The following is a 24,684-nucleotide window of genomic DNA, read 5'->3' as shown; positions in this document are numbered from 1 at the left end:
TCGGTTCCGGTTCCAAAAATGGTAGAACCGTTAGGAACGGTTTAATTTCGGTTTCACCCCAAAACCGGACCGAACCAACCTGTGTGCACCCCTAAGTTTAAGTATAACAGGTGCCTCACGAAGGCCATGCCATCACATCTCCCACACGTGCTAAGTTGGTCCGTTTGAAGAGGTGTGCATGGCAAGCCTACATGTATGAGATCTAGGGTGTTAATCTGTTGGCCCTAACAGGGACAGGGCCCACCCCAATCCGTTTTGTGTGTACAATGGCACATCACATGATAGGTGGTTCTCCTATCATTTTCACCATGGGATCTCATTATACTCGACAGATGTCCCGCACCCATGACGGGTCAACGCGTGTCAAATGGATACATCGTCGGATTCATTTCTCAGCCACAACATGCTTTGAATTCCAATGCATTCCGAATCACAGCTCCCAAAAGGACCATTAGTATCACAGAGCTAGTTTGTTAAGTGCCCTTGCCTCTTTGAAAGATACGGAGAGCTCAAATCTGGCCTATGTATATTTTTTTTCTTTCAATTAAAAAGAGAATCAGAGACAGACGAATTTCGTTATGACTCGAGTCAATTTCAGATTCCGTTTTGATGATGAATCGAGTCGCCTCTGATTTCTCAATGGCATACCACCTCTCAGCAAAGAATCCAATCAGTCCAATTGTCAGGTGAGTAGGATATGTATCTGATCGGCTGCTGTTCGCTATGAGCTTTTCATTTGGATAACCCCATCACCCAATATAACATATGCAGTGTGCCTGGGTTTTCAGTATGGACATGCTGGGCCCCACAACACATTGACCCCAAACCGTTCACCTCCTGTGGCCCCAGTGGATGGCCCATACACCAAAAATATATGCAATATGGTAAGTCTTAGCCCTTAAATTGGTAGGAGTTGGCAATTAAGAAGAAATACCTCAACACCGTCCACATTAAACTGTAAGGCCAAATACAGGCTGCCACTGCCACCTTCCAATCTGGGAGTAATTTTAGTATATGGGGCATCTATGATGAGTCCCTAATATCAGCAGTTCGGATCACTGAAAATGGGCCACACCTGGACAGACTGAAAACCCATCCGGACAGATGATATTCTCAGGTCGTGCACTGGCTGATACAAAGTCACGTCTTTCCAGATACTGCATAATACAAAGAATTACGTGACCAGAATCCCCCAAACTTCTGTATAAATATGAAAGAGCTGATCCATTGACTCTGGAGGCAAGTGTTTGACGATATGGACCAGTCGTCCTGTGAAACGGCCCACCAAGCAACCAAAAGCTGCTTTGATTGGACTAGAAATACCACATAGCAACTTGGTGAATGCAATCCATTGAAAGGCTGGGGTAACCCAACCAGGATGATTTTTGAAATATGGCCCACTCACTACTTGACCCATCAAATGAATGGTTTCCTCCGTTATATTTTGTTTTAAAATAATATTAAATTTTGAATTTTCAAATTTTCGATAATTTCTTTCTATTTTTTAAAAGTTGTGGTACTTTTGAGTTGTGGGTTTTATCTCACATCGGATTTGACAAAGTAAACTGTCTTGTATATAAGATAGTCTTTTTGCCTAGGGCTTGAGCCTCTTTCAAGGGACATGTGAATTTGATTATGTGGGGGGCTATGCCAATAGCTCTAATCTATGCCATTGACCATACATGCGCGCGCGCCGAGCCGAGTCCATGTACAAAAGGTGCTTATGCACCACTTCAGAGTCTATATAAAGACTACTGATTCCAGTTTCAAAAATACGAAAAATTCTTCTCTTATAAAACGCTATCTGATATTCGGTTTTAAGCATTTTTCTACTAACACTTTCGGATTAAACGCTTCGACTCAATTCAATAAGTTCTTCTTTCTCAAAATTTTATTTTCCTTTTTTGGTTTTCGATTTTAATAGTTTATTTAATTCAACCAAACATCCCAGCATCCTCCACCTACTCCATATACGCCGAACAATGCCTCCGGAGTCCAGTAGCGCTGGATCTAGTTACAAAATGCAACAGGAACTCCATATACAAAGAAGGCAGGATAAGCCTCCAAGACTATTACTTGTGGTGTGGCAGAAGAAGACCATCATGAATGACCATTCCCAGTATATACATACCACTCATTCCTCTACTTTCGTCTGCCATACAGTCCGCCAGATGAGTGGTGCCGCTGCCGCATGCCGCCACCCCTCCCGGATCCGTCCCATGTGCTGGCCTGCCTGCCCCTGCCTGCATCCAATTCATAGGCTGTGTCCCGGAACCATTGAACTCCTCTTCCTCCCTGTCGTTATATTCCAAGTTGAGCCTCTTGATGTTCTGCTTCTCTTCCAGTTCTGCAGCCTCTTTCTGCTTTGTGCTCTGCACAAGCGAGCAGTCGCGGGGGATGTACATCTGCTTTGTTTGCTGCTTGTTGCCTCTCTTCACCAGCACCCTCACGCGAACCTAGTTCCCCCAGCTGCGTCTCATCTCCACTCTCCCCCTCAGCAGCCCGCCCATGATGGTCTTTGGACCCCTCAAATACGTTTCATCATGTTCAGGGCTGGTCGGACCCGCAGCTCTAGCTTGCGTGAATCCAATCTCTCCTGCATCACAACCCTCAGTTCCCTGTCAAAGTCTGCTTCTTCCTGAGGATCTACTTCAACCACCTTCTGCCTGACTTGGACATCTTCATCCTCATCAGAAGCGATGGGCCCACCACCATCCTTATCCTCACTATCACATCCATCATCATGGTTATCTGATTTGTCATCATACTCTCCATCATCTTCATGCCCCTCTGAATTCATGCTGCCGCTATCGGAATCCCTCTCGCTGTCTACGTCTTCATGCACTCCATTTTCTTCGATTCCATTTGCTGATCCCTGTCCATTTGCTATGTGGGTAACGGGTGTTTGGCCGGAATGTTTGTGGGATTCGGCATCCATGTTCTTCTCACTGTTGATCTTCTCGGTTGAGGCTGTGCGCTTGTGTTCCTCTAATTCCACCAGAGCTGCATTAACTTCCTCAATGGACGAGTACCTTGTCATGTTCGGGCGTAAATCCGCAAACAGTTCCTGCATATATTTCAACTTATAAAATAGAGGAACACAGCTACATCTTGGGCGATTCATGGAGTTGTGTGATGTAAGTCCCCAAAAATTTCTACAGTACATGTGGCATGTGATCCATTGATTGGACCTTGGTTTTTTGGCACGGCATGTGGATAGGCCATGTGCTAACAGTAAATGGCATTAGACTTTCTGATCAGTGGTCTGAAAGGGCACGGTTCAACTAAAACAGATCCGACTGTTGACATTCTGCAGGCAAAAATCACAACTGGCTGATTGGAGTTGTCCAATCACTGCAACTTCTCACCTACCACATGGCGGCCACCAAATCCATGATCCCAATCATGATACACGTTACCACGTGTACAGTTGGAAGAGAACATGGAATTTCTATGGTCTGTGCATCATAATAGCATCTCTCCACGTAATAAAGAAGGCCCCTGTGTGCATTCCAACTTAAGAGATTCATATGCTAAATTGGATAAATGGTTGGAAAAAAGAAGAAGACAAGTGGAGCTTTGCTAAGTGCACACGTGTGTGCAATAAAGCTCATGTACCCACCACACGTGCTGGCATGGCACATATATGTGAAATACAATTCATCCATCAGGTTGGTCCGACCTATATGTTTTCCTCTAATTAGATTCAGTCCACTCAGCATGTGGGCACCAATACTGGAAACAGGTGGATGGGTTAGAAACTTCAGCCATGTTTTTCAGAGTAATATGTTTATTTTGCAAACTGTCGTTCACCTGACCAGTAGATCAACCTGATGATGGATGGATTGGATCTTGGAGCTATCATTACAAGCTGGCACGTGTGTGGAGTGTACATGAGCTATATTGCACATGCGTGTGCGCTTAGAAAATCTCAGATATGTTATATCCAAGGCTTTTGCAGAAAGATGTGTCTTTTCATTGGAAGAGTACTGGCATGTACTCTTCCATGCTGGCACGTGTGGAGTGTACATGAGTTATATTGCACATGCGTGTGTGCTCAGAAAAGTTCACATGTGTTATATCCAAGGCTTTTGCAGAAAGATGTGCCATTTCATTGGAAGAGTATGACATGTACCCGCATACAAATAGAGAAAATAGAGAGGGATTTATCGAAAGATGAAAGAATATTGTAAAAATAATATTATTCTCACACTCAATCATATTTCAATAGACTTCTGTACAGTGATCAAGTTGAGAAAAGAACATACCTTTGATCGGAGCTAATGTATTGATATGATTAACGGCATTAGAAAATGTGAGCCGATTAACCAGTTTTGGCCAGTCTTCTAGCCTGATTGAGTTGCATGCACCCTCCATCCATGTTGATTCTCACACTCAACCATATTTAAATAGACTTATACATACAAAGTGATCAAGTTGAGAAGATAACAAGCCTTTGATGAGTTTATGTATCCATTTTGATTAAAAGGACAGCTATTGGATGGAGTCAATCATGATCAATAAAAAAAAGTTATGGAGACAATTACAACAATGATGTACAAAAAGGCCAACTATCCATTGGGCCCAAGCCCAATCTGATTGACCTCCATGTCCAGAAGAATAAAACGCAAAGGGTCCAAGCTCAACAATGAGGACGATGTGTTGGTTGAAATTGGGGTCAGACAATGGTTCAAGGAACCAGGCATGACTCAGGCGAGGGAGGATTTCAATTATCGGGAAAGAGGGAGAGAATTTGAAATTTGGGGAAAAGCGAGAGAGGGGGAAGGTAAATTACTTAAATCCATCTAGTTGAGCGCGCTGGGTTGAATCAGGTTAAAATGACCTGAGCCCAAGGCCCGCCCAAAAATTGATCAGGCCATACACATCATGCCCAAGCCCACAGGCGAAGCTAATGGGCCTGGTCCGAAGTTGAGCCGCCCTGCCAATTGCACCCTTCCCCACAGTTAATAGTTTAGTTTGATGAACTAGGCTCCATAAATATATATATTTTTTTAAAAGCCACATTATTCATTTCCTAAGTTATGATAACCATGTCATTTCTCAAGTAATTATGGCTCAATCAACCACCCTTTTTAGCCCACAATATCATTTATCAATATTTTTATCATGTAAGATCTAACAAAGTCTTTAATTGTTTCTCCTAATACTATCTTAAAATAAGTTTACCTCATCATCTTTGAATGGAATATGGATAGGTCATAATTGCACATCAAAGAACTAAGTTTACCTCATCATCTTTGCCATGTTCTCCAACCACACGACACTCATCTTCTGGATGTTCCATTTCCGTCGTATTTGTACTTGATCAAGTGGGTTTACATGTAAAAATGCAAGCCTTCCAACTGATCAAATTTGAGTAAAAAAAGAAAAAGAATAACCTGAGTGGGATGAAACTGAGTTCCACGACCAGACATGACAGAATAATATAATTGTTAATGACAGAATAGAGAACAATCAGCTTAGACATGACAGAATAATATAATTGTTAATGATTCCTAGCATTTGCGATGAGAAATAGCTTTCGAATTTACATTTCTTCCACATCTGACTTTAAAGTAGCGTAATTGCAGTCTGGCGCCCAATCTCGATGTTGATACTAAGAAAGGTGTTTTTATAATTTTGTCGGTTCAACTTTAATAGGCAAACAATTGTGATTCAATGCAATGGCGTGAGTTGGCACCCAAACACACCATATGCCCATTAGTCAAGAGACCGAAACCCCCTTGGGGTATGGATGCAACTTAGGCAGGTCGGGTTGTGCTTCAACCCAAGCCCAAACCAACATCAAGAGTATTTGGCCCGAGGCCTAACCCAACCCAAGCCATCCTTAGGTATCGAATTCTCAACCTTAACGCAACTGAGGTTGGGTAAGTTATATCGGTCATGTCATGTTAACACTTGCAATTAATAAACTAAAATTTAAAATAACCATCAAATTACATTGTCAAAGTAACACCTATTATTACTAAAACAATACTAACAAAATAAACTCTACCATCACCACTCATGAACAAATAATATTAAAGAAATAGATACAATTTTACTAACATTATAAAAGCAAAAACATCATTTCATGTCAATGTTTCAAATTTGAGAACAGTCCAGCAATAAATTATGATTTTTAAATATAATTCAGTTCAAAATTCGGTCCGACCAAAGTTAGGTTCGGTGCCACCGAAGGAGGGTTTGGTCTGACCTGAGGGAAACAGACTTTAAAAGCAAATTTAGGAAATTTGGCTACAACCGAGAGGCAAATTTAGTGCAACTGAAGTGATGTTCGGTGCGACCGAAGGCTACAGTCGATACGACAAAGCGCGAATTTTTGAAGTTGGTTCGAAATCTGTGACAATCAAGTCTATTTAAAGGAGTGATTTAGGCTCTTCTAGGTACAATTTAAGGTTTGGAAGAGAGAACAAGGAGTAGCAGAGTGTCTATGAAGCCGTTCTTCCTTGCTAATCTTTCGGTTCTAAGTTCTTTTTCATGTTTTTCTTAGAGTTTAGTTCAACCATCACTATGGTTGGCTAAATCTCTTAGCTAGGGCTAAGAGATAAAGCTTGTAGTGGTTTTTAATGTTTTAATTTACTTTTATTCAAGTTATTCGATTTGAATGTTAAACAATTCATTGATATTGGTTTGAATGAAGTTTTATTTTTAGTTTACTTTAATCCATTGTCGACTCTGGGAACTTTGGATGCTTAAGAAAGATAAGTTATGATTGATAGCTTGTCTATTTTGCAAGAGATTGATCTATAAATTTCATTGATCTATCATAGACTAGGAGAATGATATTTGCTTTGAATTCCTTACAATTAATAATTCGGTGGTTTATATGGGAACTGAATCAATTGAAGTTCAGATCTATTTTGGTTTGTGAATGATGAATTAACTACTCCATTATCCAGCTGGATAGGATATGACTTCAATTCCAGAAATTTGATCAAATGGACAGAAAATGGCCTTGCCCCTCGGAAATTAACATGTGTTAGACAGTTATTGAGCTCAATGTCAAGCTCCCAGCTTCTTTTTCTCACGTCTTTTGAGAGGACAATTTCAAGGCAGATAGATGCACTTGTTGAGAGGCGAACTGAGGAGCTGGGCAGATGTGCTAGCAAAGAGTCAATGACTTTCTTTTTCTTTTTGACTCGTGTTATGTAGGCTCTACTCTTGAGTATTTTTAGTTTTTGGCAGTTGCATCCTTTTTTCTGCTTTATTTTTTTCAATAAAATCCTTTTTTATTCATTAAAATAATAGTTAATAATTAGTGAAGGAAAAATTGCTATGATGATAGGAAAACTACATCCTAAATATCTAAGAAAGAGATAAGATGACGGAGAGCATTCAATCAACTGCTCTCTCAATGTCTCACACAACATAATATGTTTTCAAATCCAAACAGCATCCAGACTCATGCATAAGTTTCATTACCATAGCAAACACAAATCTATTTACAGAAGCAATTCAGAAAATTTCTATTCAAATAGATATTAAGCAGAATCGTATGTATTTCAATGGCAAGAACTAAATAATTTCCTAAATTAAGGTTAAAGAAGCTACCATTCAAATGAATTGCCTCATATAAAAAATAAATACACACCATTAATTTCATCAAAAAAATGGAACTTCAAAATCTACTATAAAAAGCTACATGCAACAAACAAAACCAGTTATCTAACAGAGAAAACTTCAAATTACTCCAAAAATCAAAGCCTATAACGAACATCAAGCTAAATACATGCAATACGCCGACAACCAAACACCAAACCCTAGATCATCTCGCCAACAAATCAATCTATCAAAATCAAAGGAATCTCCTTCCAAACGCATTAAAAACACCATCTAACCTTTTTTTTTTTAAAAGTGCAGACCATGACGAGAAAAAACACGAGAAAATGACATTCAGACATATCCGTAAAAAATCGCTCAATAAAAACGAATCTAGAAATGAAAATTAGCGCTCTAATGCAAAATTCACCTTTTCTTAAAGAATTTGAAGGAAAGTAGTTGAAGATGCGAGTGGTTTGCGAGAGGAGATGGGGTTTTTTTTTGGGGAGCGGATTAGGTGTTACTTGCGTAACCCCTTTAGTCGGTGTTACCATTACCATGGAGCCCACCTTAATGATGTATTGTATATCCAAGCCGTTTATCCGTTTTTCTGTCCCATTTTAGGAGTGATCCCAAACTTTAATAAGATTCAAATATCAGGTGGGCCACACCACAGGAAATCGTGGTGATTGAACATCTACCATTAAAAACTTCCCAGGGACCAACTTAAGCAGATCCAGAATGTTTATTTGTCATCCAACCCATTGATAAGGTCAAATAGACCACGATGGATGAAGGGAAGATGCAAGGACCAGCTTGATCTAAAACGTTTGTGGCCTACAAAAAGTTTTAATAATCATTCAATACGTTTTTTCAGTGGTGTGGTGGACCAGAGATTTAAGATCTGCTTAAGTTATAAGATAACATACTAAAATAAGCTTAAAAAATGGATGGGTGGCATGGATATGTGACACATTCATTAAGGTGAGCCCCACACAATAAACGTAACCTCCACTGGGGTGTTAGCTGTGGGTATTACCCCATAACATCTAATCCATTCCCGTTTATTCCCTATCATCCATGGAGATGAAATACTGATTGTAAATTTGTGGCAATGCAAATCGACAGTTAAGAAAAGACATAATAATTTTGCCTATTTGAATTGAAGTACTTGTATGCCACGTGTGCATCATACGAGGTAGATTGTCTACCTGAGTAAGTCAATAAGCTTAGGGTGATGAGTTATGTATTTTATCCCCAAGTCAGTAAGTTTCGTGGGATCCACCGTGATTTATGTATTTTATCCCCTCTCTCCGTCCATTTTAGCAGATAATTTTATTGGGTAAACTCCGTGCCATTCATATTAATTTTTGTATTTTATCCACTCAGATGCATCCATTTTATTTCATATATATTAATTTATGTATTTTATCCATCCCGTGCATCCATATTATTTAATAATTTTAGGACATGAGATAAAAAAAAATAAAGTATATCCATAGCTCTAGTGGACCGCACTTACAAGAAATAGTGTGAATTGAAGATGCATAGTTGAAAAGTTATTGGGATTGACAGAATTTTTTTATCAAGCTGATGTTTGCGTTTTCCCTCCAACAAATTGGATGATAAATAAACATGTGAGCCTTAGCAGCCTTTCAACGGTGGAAATCATTATTCTCATTGTTTCATGTAGTGCAGACCACCTGAGCTTTGAACTTGGTTAAATTTTGGGATCAACCCCTAAAATGAGCTGTAAAAACGGATGGACGGTGTGGATAAATCATATACATTTACAGTGGTCCCAACATAGTTTACTCAGTACAAAAAAAGCGTATTGAGTAACGCAGTTCGCAATCCGATTCCTGCCTGTACATGTCAATCTGACGCATTAAATTTCGTTTCGGTCCAACACAAGGGCCTGAGAACTACCCGTGCACATGTTTGCATTTAGACCGTCGGCATCCAATTCACCGATCTGGACCGTCCGCCTGGTCCAGGCTACTCTTCTCTGTTCTTGTGAAAATTGCAGCAGCAACCGGATGGCCCTAATTCCTAAACATATGCATCATGACCTGTCACCGTTCATTCATTTTGCCATATTATTTTATGGCATAAGAAAAGAAAATAAGGTAGATCCATACCTCAAGTGTACCACACCACATAAAGCAGTAGGACAATTATGCCTACCGTTGAAACATCCCTAGATCCCACCATGATACTTATTTCCTATCTAACCTGTTCATAAGGTTACAAACACAAGTATCAGCTTGATCCAAATTTCTCAGCCACAGGTAAGTTTTCAACGGTGGGCGTTCAATAAAAGCCACTTCACATGGTATGGTCCACTTTAGATTTGGATTTATCTTATTTTCGGCTCATGCCCTAAAATGCTCTTGCAAGAAAGATAGACAGTATAGATATAACATATCAATGCAGTGGGGCTAGAAAATTTTACCACGTCAACACACCACCAAAGTCAGTGTTATGTACCCCACCAGGCAATCCGCTTCCTTTTTTAACTCTAATTTAGAGATGAAGGCGGATTGCGTGCTTCCCACGACTGGTCTCCAGCTGGGAACGGCCAGGGGCTCCGAGTGCCCACCATGATGTATTGGTTTTATCCACCCCTTCCATCCATTTCTACGTAGAATTTCATGGAACAGGACCAAAAGTTAGGTAGATCCAATACTTAAATGGACCACACCACAGAAAGAAGTAGTGAAGTTAGGCAGATCCAAGACTTACAGGAAGCGGTAGTGATAATGTTGCTCACCGTTGGGGTCCACCGTGATGTTTATTTGTCATCCAACCTATAAATAAAGTAATATAGAACTTGATAAAGGAAAAAACAAATATCAGTTCGATCTAAACTTATGGGACTCCCTGGAAGTTTTCAATGATAAGAGTTTTAATCCTCATTGTGTGGCCCATCTATATCTTGCATCTGTCTAAATTTTGGTACTCTTCCATAAAATTCTACGAATAAATGGATGAACGGTGTGGATAAAACCCATACATCACAGTGGGCACTCGGAGGCACTGCCAGTTCCTAGCTGGATGGGGCTGGGTAGGACGCAATCCACGTTCATTAGAGCTATGGCCCGGCTGAGAGCGGATTAGCTGTTTCGTGGGTAACACCTTAGTGGGTGTTACCCTAACCGTGTGGGGCCCACCTTGAAATATTTTGTATACATCCACACCGTCCATCTCATTTTAGGTCATGATACTTGAGAAGATCCAAATCTCAGGTAAACCATACCACTAAAATCAGTGATGAATAACTGTTAAAAAAAACTTATAGTCTACAAAAGTTTGGGATCAAGTTGACATTATCAACCGGTTTGATTGCAAATAAAAATTACAAAACCTATCGACTGGCCCTTACACTCAATCACCATTGTTTCCAGTGGTGGGGTTTACTGGGATTTGGATATGCATAATTTATGGGACCCATCCTAAAACGGGCTGAAGAAATAGAAGGACGGCGTGGATATATAACACAACGTCAAGGTGGACCTCAAGGCAAGGGTAACACGAGAGGTGTACACTAGTTGACCCCAGCTCGAAGTTGTCTCGGCTTGGTCCTTTAGCTTGACTGGCCAGCTCGGTTCGGTTTGATTAGCAGTTCAGGCTAGTTCAAGCCAAGTTCGAGCTAAAATCAAGCCTCTGCCACATTTTCTCAAATACAAGAAATGTATCTTCAATTTCTCACGGAATGTAAAACATTAGCATTGATTTACAAGTGTTTCATCAAATACTCAGTGGGCAACATAAAAATAAAGAAATAAGGGTATTTGTTTCATATCTATACCTTCTTCGCTACCAATCAACACTTCCTTGAGTCATTTCATTAAACACTTGCTGCAACATCAATATCTAAATAACCAACTCTCTGAGTTGGTTTGATGCAAGTTCAATTCGAGTTGGGGCTCAATCCGAGTCGAGTCGAGCTCAGGCCTCAAAAATTTTTCATGCTCAAAAAATCAGCTCAACTCGGCTTGAGCTCAGTTTCAAATTGAGTTGAGTCGAGCGAACCATCTGAGCTATCTCAGTTCATGTACAGCTCTAGGTCTCTAGGTAACACCCACTGAGCTGTTTCCTGGGACATGCCTAGTCATCTCCCAACAGGACTGGGCCTGGCCCATTGCCACCCCCAGTCTCCAACCATCTAAAACTTCAAATCAACTTTTAAAATGTAAATCATATCAAGAAAATTCCAGGATGACTTGTGCAGCCGAGAGATAAAGAGGTAAATCGCATCATACGCACACGGTGATGTGGCACACGTGTGCAGGATATGAGCCAGTCATTAGGTATTAGGTGGAACGGTGAATATGTCATTGCTCTTAAATCAATCCCATTCCCTAGGAGAAAATCCCAACCACTTGGTATATGGCTGGGATTCACACGTTTGCCACGTTGGCAAGTGTGACACGAATTACTCGAGAGTGGATGAGGTGTTACCCAGCTCGAACTTGGCTCGGCCCAACTCAGTCATCTAGCCTAACTGGCCATCTCTTGATCAACGACTCAGGCCAACTCGAGCCAAGTTAAAGTCAAATTTGAGCTTGATCTTTCAAGTCAAATTTGAATTCGAACCTATAAGTTATGTTCAAGTTTAGGTTTTAGAATTTTTAATGTATCTAATATATAATATATAATATATATTGCAATATATATAATATATAATATATAATTTATTTAAATATATAAATAAATACAAAATATTTATATTAAATAGACCCAATCCTAGTCTAATCGAACCGAAGCGAATCAAGTTCGAGCTCAAAAAATCAGCTTTATTCAGCTCAACTAACGAGTTGAGTCAAGCTTTTCTGAATTGAGTTGAGCAAGTTAACCGAGCGAACTCGGTTCACATACAGCTCTTTGTTTGAGTCATGCACCTGATTGTAACTCGTGCACACATGTCATCCGCTCTTGCATAGGTTATATGAAAGTGAAGTCATCAACATGTTATTGAAGGGTTAGGATTCTTTCATCCGGGGAGAATTTAGTGCAACTTCCATCCATGGTGTGGCCCATTATATCAACCATTCTGATCTTTTAACCATGGCCCCCCACTTGTACACCGAGAGCTCGAACAGTACTGCATAAACACTATTCCTAAGCATTGTGGAAATGGCTACTCTGAATCCACCGAGCTCTTTGGCCTCCTCGCAAAGCTTCCTTGAATCCATAAGGGATAAAAGCATGAATAATTCTTTATAAATTTCAAATAATTTAATTGATTATTAAAAAAATGAAATTACAACCTTTTAAATAATGAGCTCAAACCTAAGGACAGTGTTTTAAACTTAGACTCCAACTCAAACACCCTAAAAATGTGACTTAATGGCCCAACCATATTATTAATTCTCTTGACTTTTCTAAACCATTTTCATGTTGGGACTCCTACAACTCAAATGATCAAACGTTATATTTGAACTAAAATTTACTATTTATAATAAAAACAAAATAAAATGGGACTTTGGATTGTCAATATGATGGAATCTCGCAAATCCGACGCGGTCAACTCGAAGTAGCAAGGTTGGTTGGCTTAAGTAGCTCTCTTGCCCAAAATCATATATAATTAGAGGTATACACAAATCGAGCTAGCTCAGTTAGCTCGCTCGACTCGACTCAAAAAAGCTTGATTCAATTCGATTCGAAGCTGAGTTCGAGCCAAGTTCGAGCTGGTCCCAACTTGACTTAACTCGGATTGAACCCAGCTCGAATCGAACTCGGATCAAACCAGTTCAGTGAGTTGGTTACTTTGATATTGATGTTGCTCACCAAGTGTTTGATGAAATGACTCAAAGAAGTGTAGCTGGTGGCAAGGAAGGTATGTATATGAAACCAACACCCTTTTATTCTTAATTTTTATGTTATTTAGAAGGTGTTCGATAAAATACCTGCAAAACCATTGCTGTTGTCTCAAATATAGTGAGATTTTGAAAGTGCAGTCCGGGTGTTTGTGAAAATGCCGCAATGGCGAACTCGACTCGATCTTGGCTCGAACTCAGCTCGAACTAGCCCAAGTTGCTGACCGAACTGAGCCGAGATGGCTAGTTAGGCTCGAGGACCGAACCGAGTTCGAGCTGAGGTCAGCTAGTGGCCAAGCTAAGTCGAGTTGAGGCCAGCTTGACTCAGTTCGACTCGATGTACACCCCTATATATAATATGTCGAAATACTCATCCCAATTTGCGAGATACGACTGATTTAAAGTCCCAACATCTGGACCATTTCTACCTTTGATCGAGCCTTCTCTGATCCATCTTTTCTGTGAAAGTGTCTGTGACCAGCTCTACATCATTGGCCCACCTGATGGACTGCTCGGATCTTGCATATATGATGTCATGTAAACAGACTAGATTCTATACAGAGGGTGGGCTTAGCAAAGCTCTTGGGGATTACAAATCACATAGATTGACGGGTAATGACTTACCGGATTTTCAAGGTGTAAAAAGTGAGGCATGTGGTTCAGTAATCTAGACCATTTTTTTGTTGGGCCCCATCGTAGATGGATGATGTCACAAATTCTCCTTAATAGACTAATATCCTAGCTCCCTGTATATGGTTGGGACCTTACATTGTTGCCCCAAAGGACAAAGCCACATCAAACACAATCCTTGCTGTCCAATTTATGGCCTGCAATAGACAATAATTAAAGGGGAAAAGAGGAAAGGTCTGTTGGGGAAACGCGGAAGCACACAGAGACGAATCAAGCAAAGTACGTACAATTGTACAACTAATTTCAAATACAAACAATTTGAATTTTACATGAAAAAATCCTTTCAAGAAAAAACCACATCATGATGCGAAAAGTATGCATTATGAAAGCAAAAATTATAAGAGATAGAGTGTTACCGATTCAAACAAGCCTCAAATCTACTTCACAAGCCCTAGCTATACCTTAAAACCCTTACGAATAAATTAGAAAGCCACATAAACCTCTAGTTACTCCCAAATTCCGATTACATCCAATATACAAAGTATTACAATTGAAATAGGAAACAATCCCACACTTAACACAATTCTACACATGCTCAATGAGACTTCAATGGCATCCAGCATCCATCGAGGATCCGTCAATGACATCGAATTTACTATGATAACATTGAGTAGTAACACTAAAACATTCCAGCAACCATAGTGAAAAATTTGAATTTTGGCATTGAGTTTCCACCGATGACATGGATAAACCCTCATGTTTATCGATTTAAGACACCAACGAGAAGGTCCACATTTTAAAAAAGGTAAATAGCTTTAATTGGAGATGACAAGGATGTCCAATCAATGTGGCTTTTGTACGTGGACCGTCCATGGAAGGGTCCATCAGGCGCACGGTCCAGATTCAGCACTAGCCCCGCCAATGGGCCGTCCAAATGATTGACCCATGGGCCCACCCTAATAGTAAAAAATCTGAACCGAAGCCAGCCTCACGCCCGGCCGGCCTGCTGACAACCCTAGGATTCCCCGAATGGCCATGCAGAACATCTCATCATTTTTATCAGGTGGGACCCACAACATAGACCATTCGGCGCAAAAAGAAATCAAATCCGTTGAGCAGTCAGTTGGACCGCACATGTAAAAAACAATGGACGGACTAAAAATAAAAATAAAAAATGCATGCGCCAACTACGTGATAGTTAAAACGGCCCGAGCTTTTTGGGTAATGATCAATAGTAGGTCCCACCGGGTGGACCACCTCATATGCGCCACACACGTGTCTAAAATGTTAGAGGCACGTGTGACAGCAAAACGCCCCTCATGGGACCCAGTCATTCTCACCACTAAAACTCATTCCCCCAAAGGAGAAGAAAAAAACGGTTATATCCCAACTCTGCCTACCCATCCCTATCTCCTCTCCCAACCTTCAATTCAAAAATCAGTTTCATTTCTCAGCAAAAACAAACAACAAAACATCAAAATACAAGAAAAAGAAGAAGAACCACTTCCATTTTCTCTGTATTTTCCCATCAAAACCAGTCTCAAACACAAAACCCAATTCATCTACAAAAGAAAAAGGAAAAAAAGAAGAAGAAAAAGAAGAAGAAGAGAAGAAATCCCATTTCAATCAAAAACCAATATCAATATCTTCTCTGTCATGGGAAGGAGGCTCCCTTTCGAAGCCAACCCTTCAATCCATCCTGTACTCTCCCTCTCTCTCCTCGCCACATGGGTAACCATCATCATCGCTGTAATCGCAGCCCTCTGCAGCGTTCGGCCTAGAAAACCCACAACAGAAAAAACATCACAACCATCATCACCTTCACAAGAACAAACACTAGAAAATCCCCAGGAAGAAACAACTCCCTCACTCCCACTCCCACTTCCACCAGCACTAATGAAACCAACTGAAATGACCCATCAATCCCAACCATCGCTTGCTGAAGCAAAGCACTCGCCAAACAACCAACGCATCTTGCGGCCCTCGAACACCACGACGGCGCGCCGGAATCTGGTGGTGAGCCTCAGCATGAAACTGCCCAGGGCCTTGTCTTCGAGAATATGGACGGGAAAGGACGAGTACCATCAACACAAAGGAGGGGATAAACAAGGAGATTCCCTATGTACGAAAACCATTATATTAGGGGAGAGATGCAGAGTTCCGAGGGGGGATGGTGATGACATCATCTACGACGAGACGGGGAATAGGATTGCAGCCTATCCTTCAAGACCACCGAGTTCGCTACCGGTTTCTCGGTCTAATTCCTACATTGATCCAAATGAAGTTCCTGTTTTGAATCCGTAAGGTTGTTGTCACTGTTGCTTTTGTTGTTTATATCTTGCCAGGTGAGGAATGTGGATGGAGATGTTAGGTGAAGGACCGAAAACATTGTTGGTGCAAATCCATTTTTCTTAAATCATTGTATCCAAACAAGATTGTATGAATTATAGGTTTCTTCATATTGGGTTTTCCAAACAAGAATATATGACTTATAGGTTTCTTCATATTGGGTTTTGTTTCTTGGCTGCCATTAACAAAGCTTAGGAGTCATTTGGATGCGTGTAACTTTTTAAGTTGTAAACAAGTTGCATCTGAAAGTGAGTTTCATGTATAAGTTGTAATCGAAAATGATTTTAGCTAGGCGTAAGTGAAATGGCTTTTTTAAAAAAATAAAATAAAATAAAATAAAATAATTATTTCAAATGTGTTAAAAACCTTATATTTTCAAATTACATAGTTGCAATTTATGTAAAATAAGGAAATAAACAGAAAATATTAAGGATTGACTGAAGTACGTGTGATCACGTTGTCCTTAAAGTATTATTCGCTCTTCTCAAAGTAGTGTGATCATGCTGTCCTGAAAGCATTATTCGTCATTCTCAAAGTAATTGAGACGGCTAACAAGTTGCAGGCAAATAGCTTTTAGAATACGCGTGATGAGCATGTGTGGTTTTGCGTTCACCAAGCACGAATAAACCAGTAATGGAATTCTTTATACACAGTTTGTTGGCAGGTTAAAAAACTTAAAGAAAAAATCCTAAATTAGAGAGAAATTCAGAAAAGAAATTGCCAGTTTAAACCACTACACTGGTCTATTGTTAAGGACTTGCTAGCTAAGGTTCATATTGAACATTGTTGGCTTGATCAAAGAACTCTTGAGCTCGACTGGTTCATATTGAACATTGTTGGCTTGATCAAAGAACTCTTGGGCTCGACTAGTTCATATAAGAGAATGATTCGAGTGGTTGGTGATTGTGAAATGAACCATCCAAGTTCTATTTATAAATGCTAGGATAGCTGGACATTTTAGTCCAGAGTCATAACTCCAAATGACCGTTTCTAACTGTTGGTGAGAAACAATACGTTATTAATTTGACAGTTTTTTATCGTTTTGCATGTGGGAAAACTAGCTGCATGCTAGCCGTTTAAACTCAATGGCTAGCCGTTTATGACTGTTAAGCTAGCCACATGCAGCAGTTTTTATATGGTCCGATTTTTTACTGCATGAGCAGTTAAACCAGGCCTTTTAAACTTCTGATTTTAGCTCATTATATAAGGCAGACATGTCCATCTCAGACCTCTTACCCACAATACTCCAGCCACCTAACCCATAGCCACTGTCTCACCACAACTCACGCCCATCTAGCTTCGATTCGCATAAGGTCACGAGGGAGCGACCCATCTGCAATACAATATGCACGTGCGAAGTGCACCACTAGTGCCTCTACAGGCACACTGCCTCACATGCCCATGCCCTTGCACAAAATTCAAGACCGTGACCATGCCTGTGCCTGTGCGCGTGCATCCACATGCTCGCACTGAAACATGCAAGTCTCGACTCCACAAATTCACCAAGCAAATAGTACCCTACTTGTTAAGACAAAATTTTCTTCTCTCCTTTATGACATGGGACTATTCCCAAAATACAAAAAACTAAGTTTTTACAAACCTCATATATATATATATATATATATATATATATATATATATATATATATATTGTTAATGAAAATATTTTTTAATAAAAACATTTTCCATAACAAAATGTGCTAACAAATGTCTTGTAGTTGTTACAAAACTTTCTGGCATCCAAACGACCTCTAACTCAATTTAATATGGTTTTAGCTAATTTTCAGGATAGGTTATCCCCACAATTCTAGCATGTTTTTTATGGGTATAAAATTTCCATTTTGCACAGCATTAACATAGCATTTTGCGACTAATTTTGACTTTTAAAGGAAGGGGGAAAAAAGAAATAAATTATTTATCAAACCAAATATAATTGATGTGATATGATCACTCATGGTTGCATTTATAATCAATTAGTATAAGAGGTCATTTGGGAGCGTGTATTTGATATTTAGTGGCAATTATCATGGAAAATATGTGAATTGGAATCATCGATTGTGCTTAGTAGCGTATAATCGGAATCTTCTGAAATCCATATGAATGTATTTGACAACTTATATTTAGTCTACATTAATGAAAAAGATAATATTGTCTTGCAAATCGATAGTAATTGGAATTCATGTGAAATGAAATCATATGATTTTATTATGATATATATAATTAAAAAAAAAAAAAAAGAGAGCTTTTGATGTATTTGATTCCAATTCACATCAAATACACTCTCGTAAACTAATTACCAACAATTCACACAAATTACCACCGATTACACACTCCCACATGACACCTAAAGGAGTTAGTACCTGAACAGACATGAATCAAGCAAACAAGACCAAAACTCTTAATATTGAAGCACCCTTGAACCATACAATCTGCATTTCTTTGGTAGTTAGTTGCAAAATGAATCAATATTTTGCATGATGTGCCCAAGGGCCCGTTTGGCATCTCTCATATGATCTAATAAGAGCTTTTCAAATAAGAGCTACTCTAATAAGTTATCATTGTTCTGGATCTTGTTTTAAATAAGTTTGTTTTGTAAAATCACATTTTCAAAATCAAAAAACAAATATTTTATTTGAAATAAGCATGTTTGGTAAAACGTTCAAATAAAAGCTTTTTTAGAAAAAGTTGATATCATTTTTAAATATTACAATAACTTCATTATAAGAGCAATATGGACAGTTGTTTTGGAGGATCTCACCATAGATTGGTTGTGCCTCAATCGGTAAAATAATAGATGGCTACAATCTTCATGTTGTAAGACATTTGTGCCATCCATTATGTCAAACATTGGATGTGGATCCTCCATCATATGGAACCCACCTTTGATGGGGATCATCCATCGTGTGAGCCAAACTTTCAAAGTTAGCCATCCATCATGCAAGGCCCATCTTGGATGCGGACCATTCATCATTAGGGGCTAGCCTTTAACATGGACCGTCCATTATGTGCGGCCCACGTTGATGCAGGTCATCCATCATGTGGGGCCCACCATCAATGCTAATTATCCTTTATGTGGGCCCCTCAATGTCCACTACCCACCACATGGAGTCCACATTTGATGTGTCCATCGTGTGGGGCTCACCTTCGAAGTGGGTTGTCCATCATGTGGGGCCCACTTTTGATGTCCACCATCCCTCATGTGGGGCACACCTTCTATGTCGATCATTCATCATCTTGGACCACTTTGACATGGACCATTCGTCATGGGGGCACCTTTAATATGGTTTGTTCATCATACGAACCCACCTTTGATGTCCACCATCCATATGTGGGTCCCACCTTTGCAATGGACCACTATGGGGCCCACTTGATGTGGATGGTACATCATGCAGGACCACATTTTGATGTGGACCATCCATCATGAAGGCCCACCTTTGATGTCAACCTTCCATCATGTAGTCCCACCTTCAATGTCCACCATCCATCATGTGGGTCCCACCTTTGATGTGGACCATCCACTGGGTGGGGCTCACTTGATGGGGATTGTCCATCATGTGGGGCCAGACTTTGATGTGGGGCATCCATCATATGGGACCCACCTTTGATGTGACTGTGCATTATGTGGACTCACCTTGATGTGGACCATTCATCATGTAAAGCGCCACCCTCAATATGTGACATTCATGTTATGGGCCCACCTTACAGAGATTGTAAAGAGAAGAAAAGAGGGTAAGAGGGGAATTACTTTAAAAGTTTAAGGACAAACTTATTCAAAAATTAACCAAAAATGTCTATCCCTTTAAGCCATATAAACCTTTAAAGAAAAATGGATAACTTTCTCATTACTTCTTTTTAAGTACTTTTTTACTACTTTTTAAAAAATAAATTGTAAAATTAGAGTTTTACTAAACAATATGCTTTCAAAATAAGAGCTTATATTTTTAGAATAAGTAAATAAGCTCTTATTAATATTCAACTAGTAGACTGAGTGGAGATACCTTCTTTCAACACTTGAGGTCTTGGTATCGATCCCTAGCGGGGGTGGCTAACATGGCGTGTGTGTACTGACATTGATCTGTACTAACAAGCTAACCCAAAAAAAAAAAAAAAAGGCTCTTATTAATAGAGATGCCAAATAGCCCTTTACCTTATAATCCGTGTGAAATAGAATCATATAGTTTTGTTGTTATTTTTTTTTAAAATAAACTTTTGATATATTTAATTCTAATTTACATCAAATACACTTTCTTAAAGTAATTACCAACAATTCACACCGATTACCATTCGACCCCTAAAGGAGTTAATAATTGAAGAGACACGACTCATGAGTCAAGCAAACAAGACCGAAATTATGTAAGTGGCCATTTCTTTGATAGGCAGTTGCAAATTAAAATCAATATATTTTGCAAGATGTGCCCAAGTCTTCATAGACTAAACCCATGACATGGCACCTCGAATCAAACAAAGAAAAAGTAGGGACCCATTCAAGGGCTGTAGAGCACATAACCAGTGCATTTGACTCTTAAGATTCCACTCTGGATTTTGTTGGATTAAAAAGAAAAGTAATAACACTTTGCCATCCATGGGCTGTACATGGATTTAAATTATGTTATTTACTTTTATAAATAACAGAAGAGGGGATAGACTATAACCCTAACCTTAATTTTCCCCAACTACATGATATCATATCCTTAGGGCCTGTTTGGAGGGGAGCGGATTAGGTGTGGTGGCCTCGGCCTGACTATCTATCCATTTTGCCAGATCATTTTAGGTCATGGGCCCAAAATTGAAGTAGATCCAAACCTCAACTGGACCACACTATACGAAACAATGGTGATTGAATGCCCCATCATTAAAAACTTCCTAGGGCCCACCATAATGTTTATTTGCTACCGAACCTGTTGATAAGTTGACACAAAGCTGGATGAAGGGGAAAAACAAATATCACTTGTCCAAAACTTTTGTGGGCCACAACAAGTTTTTAATGGTCAATCACCATTGTTTCCTGCGATATAGTCCACATGAGATTAGGATTTGCTTCATTTTTTGGATAATGCCCTAAAATGATATGGGGTCCTATACTTTCTCTATGTCAGGTGGAAGGAACTTAGCTCTAAGCTCCCATTCATGCAAACTTCATCAAATGCCATCAGAAGTTGTGTACTTTTAAGTTCCTTAACAAACTTAATGAGTTTGGGCCTCAACAGGTCTAGATTTCGGGGAGGAAATTCATGCCGTCTATCAAATACATTTATAAATTATATTCGGAGAGAAATTATTAAACACACCTTTGTCGTCCCAGCCTTCATCTACTCCATAGGGGTCTACCTTTGTTAGGTCTAAATCAAAACAGGAAGGATAATCCACAAAAAGGACATATTAGTGATTGGACTGTGGGCCAAGATAGTCGAGTGTGCACCCATTGTAAGGCTAATATGATCCGCATTCCCAACTTCATCTTAAGCCTCAACGCGCGGCTAATACGCTTACAATTGAGGGGAAGCACGAGACTATTGAACCAAAACCAGTTGTTGCGATTTATCATGGGGTCACTAGTCTTCATACTTCTCTCCATTAACCATTGCGCCTACAATGAACACTTTGGGTACTTTTTGAACTGTCTCAAAATCTATTTCTCATTCTAGCGTGTCATGGATTATAGACTCTGGAACCACTGATCATATAACTAATCATGAAGGTAACTTTACCATGCATTTTCCATTTCTTTATTGCATAAAGTTAATTGATGGATCTTATTCTAATTTTGCTAAAAAAAATGATCCTTTCAGCTTATTCTTCACTTACCATCTGCACTTCATGTTTCGTTCTTCTCTTCAAATTTACTATTGGTTAGTATTTTAACTAAATAGCTATGTTGTTCTATTACTTCTTATTTCTATCCTCTTGTATGATCTAGGATATGCAAACCATGTGGAAGATTGGTAGCAGATGTGAGAATAGCAGATTGTACCTCCTTGACTTTGATGATAGTTCATTTACATATGTTGCTATGTCTAGTTCATGTTGTTCAAATAAAGAAGACTGACTTCACCTATGGCACACTTACCTTGGGCATAACTCGATAGGTGCACTTTGTAGTCTATTTCTTCAATTTTTTTTCCTCAGATAATTTATTAGTTGTTTTTAAATATATTCACACTAGTATTTTATTTCATTTATTGATAACTATTCAAAGTTTTCTTGATCAAAACTTTATTACATATGTTCAAACCACCATATGAAGTTTATATCTAACATTGCTAAAAGAATATGTTTGTTAAAAATTACAAACTTTTCTTTCTAGTCTTGGATTGTCTTCGAAATGTTGTGTTTATACTCCCTGACAAAATGAAATAGCCAAACGAAAGAATCACTATTTGTCGGAGCTAATTCGGTCCATTTGAACTAGAAAGACATTAATGTATTAAAAGCCGCCTATCATCATCATAGAATAACTAAAAAAACACCTAAATTGGGATAAACAAGCCAAGTCAGAATATTCATAACTTGTTAATGAACCTAAAAGAAATAGAAATTACTACAAATGCCTTTACCAAGATAAAGGTAAAATATATTTTTTTTCATTGGACCTTTCTTAAAAGTAAATCTCGAGCATCCTTCCCTGTGTTCATTTTTTTAAGAGAGCAATTACCACCAATATGAATTTATTTTTTGTTTATCTTTTCAGGTTCGTGAGGAGATCGAACCCTTATCCTCCAAAGAGAGGCATCTATAGACATTTGCACTATTCCAATTGGAGAACCTAGAGTGAGACCAAATCCCATGTCTAACCCTTATGAGTGTTGTATTTGATGTCTTAAATCAAGTCAGACACAAGGTCTGTCGATGCCATTGACAGTCTATTTGATGTCACCTTCGATGGCATTGAACAGTGTTCGATCTCATCTATATTTTCAGGATTTTCTTCAGTTGGTCACTGGACTAACTGAGCACTTTTTCAATGCCATCAAGAATTTATGGAAAATCATGTTTTGTCTTTGGACAGTTGAAGTGTTAGTTCGATGTCATCTATGAGTGTTCGATGGCATCAACAGATTAGTTTCAATGCCATCGATAGGTCTTTGATAGCATTGACAGATTTTGCACAGGTTTTTCGCAATTGCGAAATTACGGGATTTGTTTCTGATTTTGTTTGGAATTCTTTCCAAGGCTATATATATGGGTGTAAACGGATTGTGAGGTATTCTAAGAGTTTCTAAATGGTCCTAAGGTTTCAAATGGGTGTAGCAAGAGTGAGATTCGAGGTTGTTCGAATCAGATAAGCCTCATCTCTTTGTAATTTTTGCTTTCATATTGAATATCTGTCACTTTGTGCCATGGTTTTTTTTCCGAAAGGGTTTTTCCATGTTAAAATCCCTATGTTCTCTATGTTTGCTCGGTGATATTGGATTGATATCCTAGATTTATCTCTGTGTGCTTCCGCAGTTCCCCCAACAATGAGATGGCACTAACGTTGATACATTACTCGCAACAATCGAATTTTCATCGGGATCTAATTAAAGGATCCATGCACGCTCAAAGACGTAAAATAGTTACTTGGGAAATGTTTCAAGCAAACATGTATTTCTCATCTATGAATAGATGATATAGCAATTTCCCTTGGATTTATCAGCCTAAGCTAAAGACAATGTACTTTTTTTTTTTTTTAATACACGCACACACCACCACACACTCACGCCTTAGTGGGATTTCACCACCTATGGGTACCCAAACCCTTGACCAGGTGTTGAAACTCCAAAGACAATGTACATTGATATTATTGATGATTCTTTGATTCAAAGGATCATCCCATCTCAATTGAAAAAGAAAATACCTTTTCACACAAGGGCTGTGATATGCAGAAGGGGCAATCACCCTCTACACCCTCTACCTGCTTCCATTGGGACTTCATTCCGCAATCCGCAACCCAGGAGAAGTGACTACCATTACGCCTTGTCACGGAAGGCTGAGGATTTCTAGTAACCTATTGGGATGGCCTTGACCTCCTACTTAGGGCCTGTTTCGGAGCATGGATTTGGAACCCCCTGGATTTAGAATCCTCCCGTTGTGCTTGGCACCCTAGATTGAGAATCCCCTGTAATCCAAAAGTAATTATGCATAATATATTTATAGAGTTTTGACACAATGATTGTAATAAGCCCATTGAAATATATTCTTTCCCTGAAAATGATGAAATTCGAAGTATCAAATGGGCCACAAGCACAGGATCACATCGAAGTGATTAACCAACAATTTTTTACCGTTAATTTACATGGACAATGTTTGAACAACACAAATTATCCTATTAAAGTAATTATAG

General features: G+C 39.2%; 1 protein-coding gene across 1 annotated transcript; it reads right to left on the bottom strand.

Moving 5' to 3' along the window:
• Positions 1 to 1,130: 1,130 nt before the first annotated feature.
• On the bottom strand, positions 1,131 to 2,459 carry LOC131224038 (regulator of nonsense transcripts UPF2-like). Its single transcript, XM_058219617.1, has 2 exons — positions 2,132 to 2,459; positions 1,131 to 1,157 (listed from the first exon to the last, which is right to left on the bottom strand). Exons 1-2 carry the CDS (start codon positions 2,403 to 2,405, stop codon positions 1,141 to 1,143), a joined length of 291 nt encoding a protein of 96 aa, XP_058075600.1. The 5' UTR covers positions 2,406 to 2,459; the 3' UTR covers positions 1,131 to 1,140.
• Positions 2,460 to 24,684: the final 22,225 nt, after the last annotated feature.

This window comes from Magnolia sinica, chromosome 13 (genome assembly GCF_029962835.1).
Source record: "Magnolia sinica isolate HGM2019 chromosome 13, MsV1, whole genome shotgun sequence".
In the NCBI taxonomy this organism is placed as follows: Eukaryota; Viridiplantae; Streptophyta; class Magnoliopsida; order Magnoliales; family Magnoliaceae; genus Magnolia; species Magnolia sinica.
This window is presented reverse-complemented; position numbering and strand designations above follow the sequence as displayed.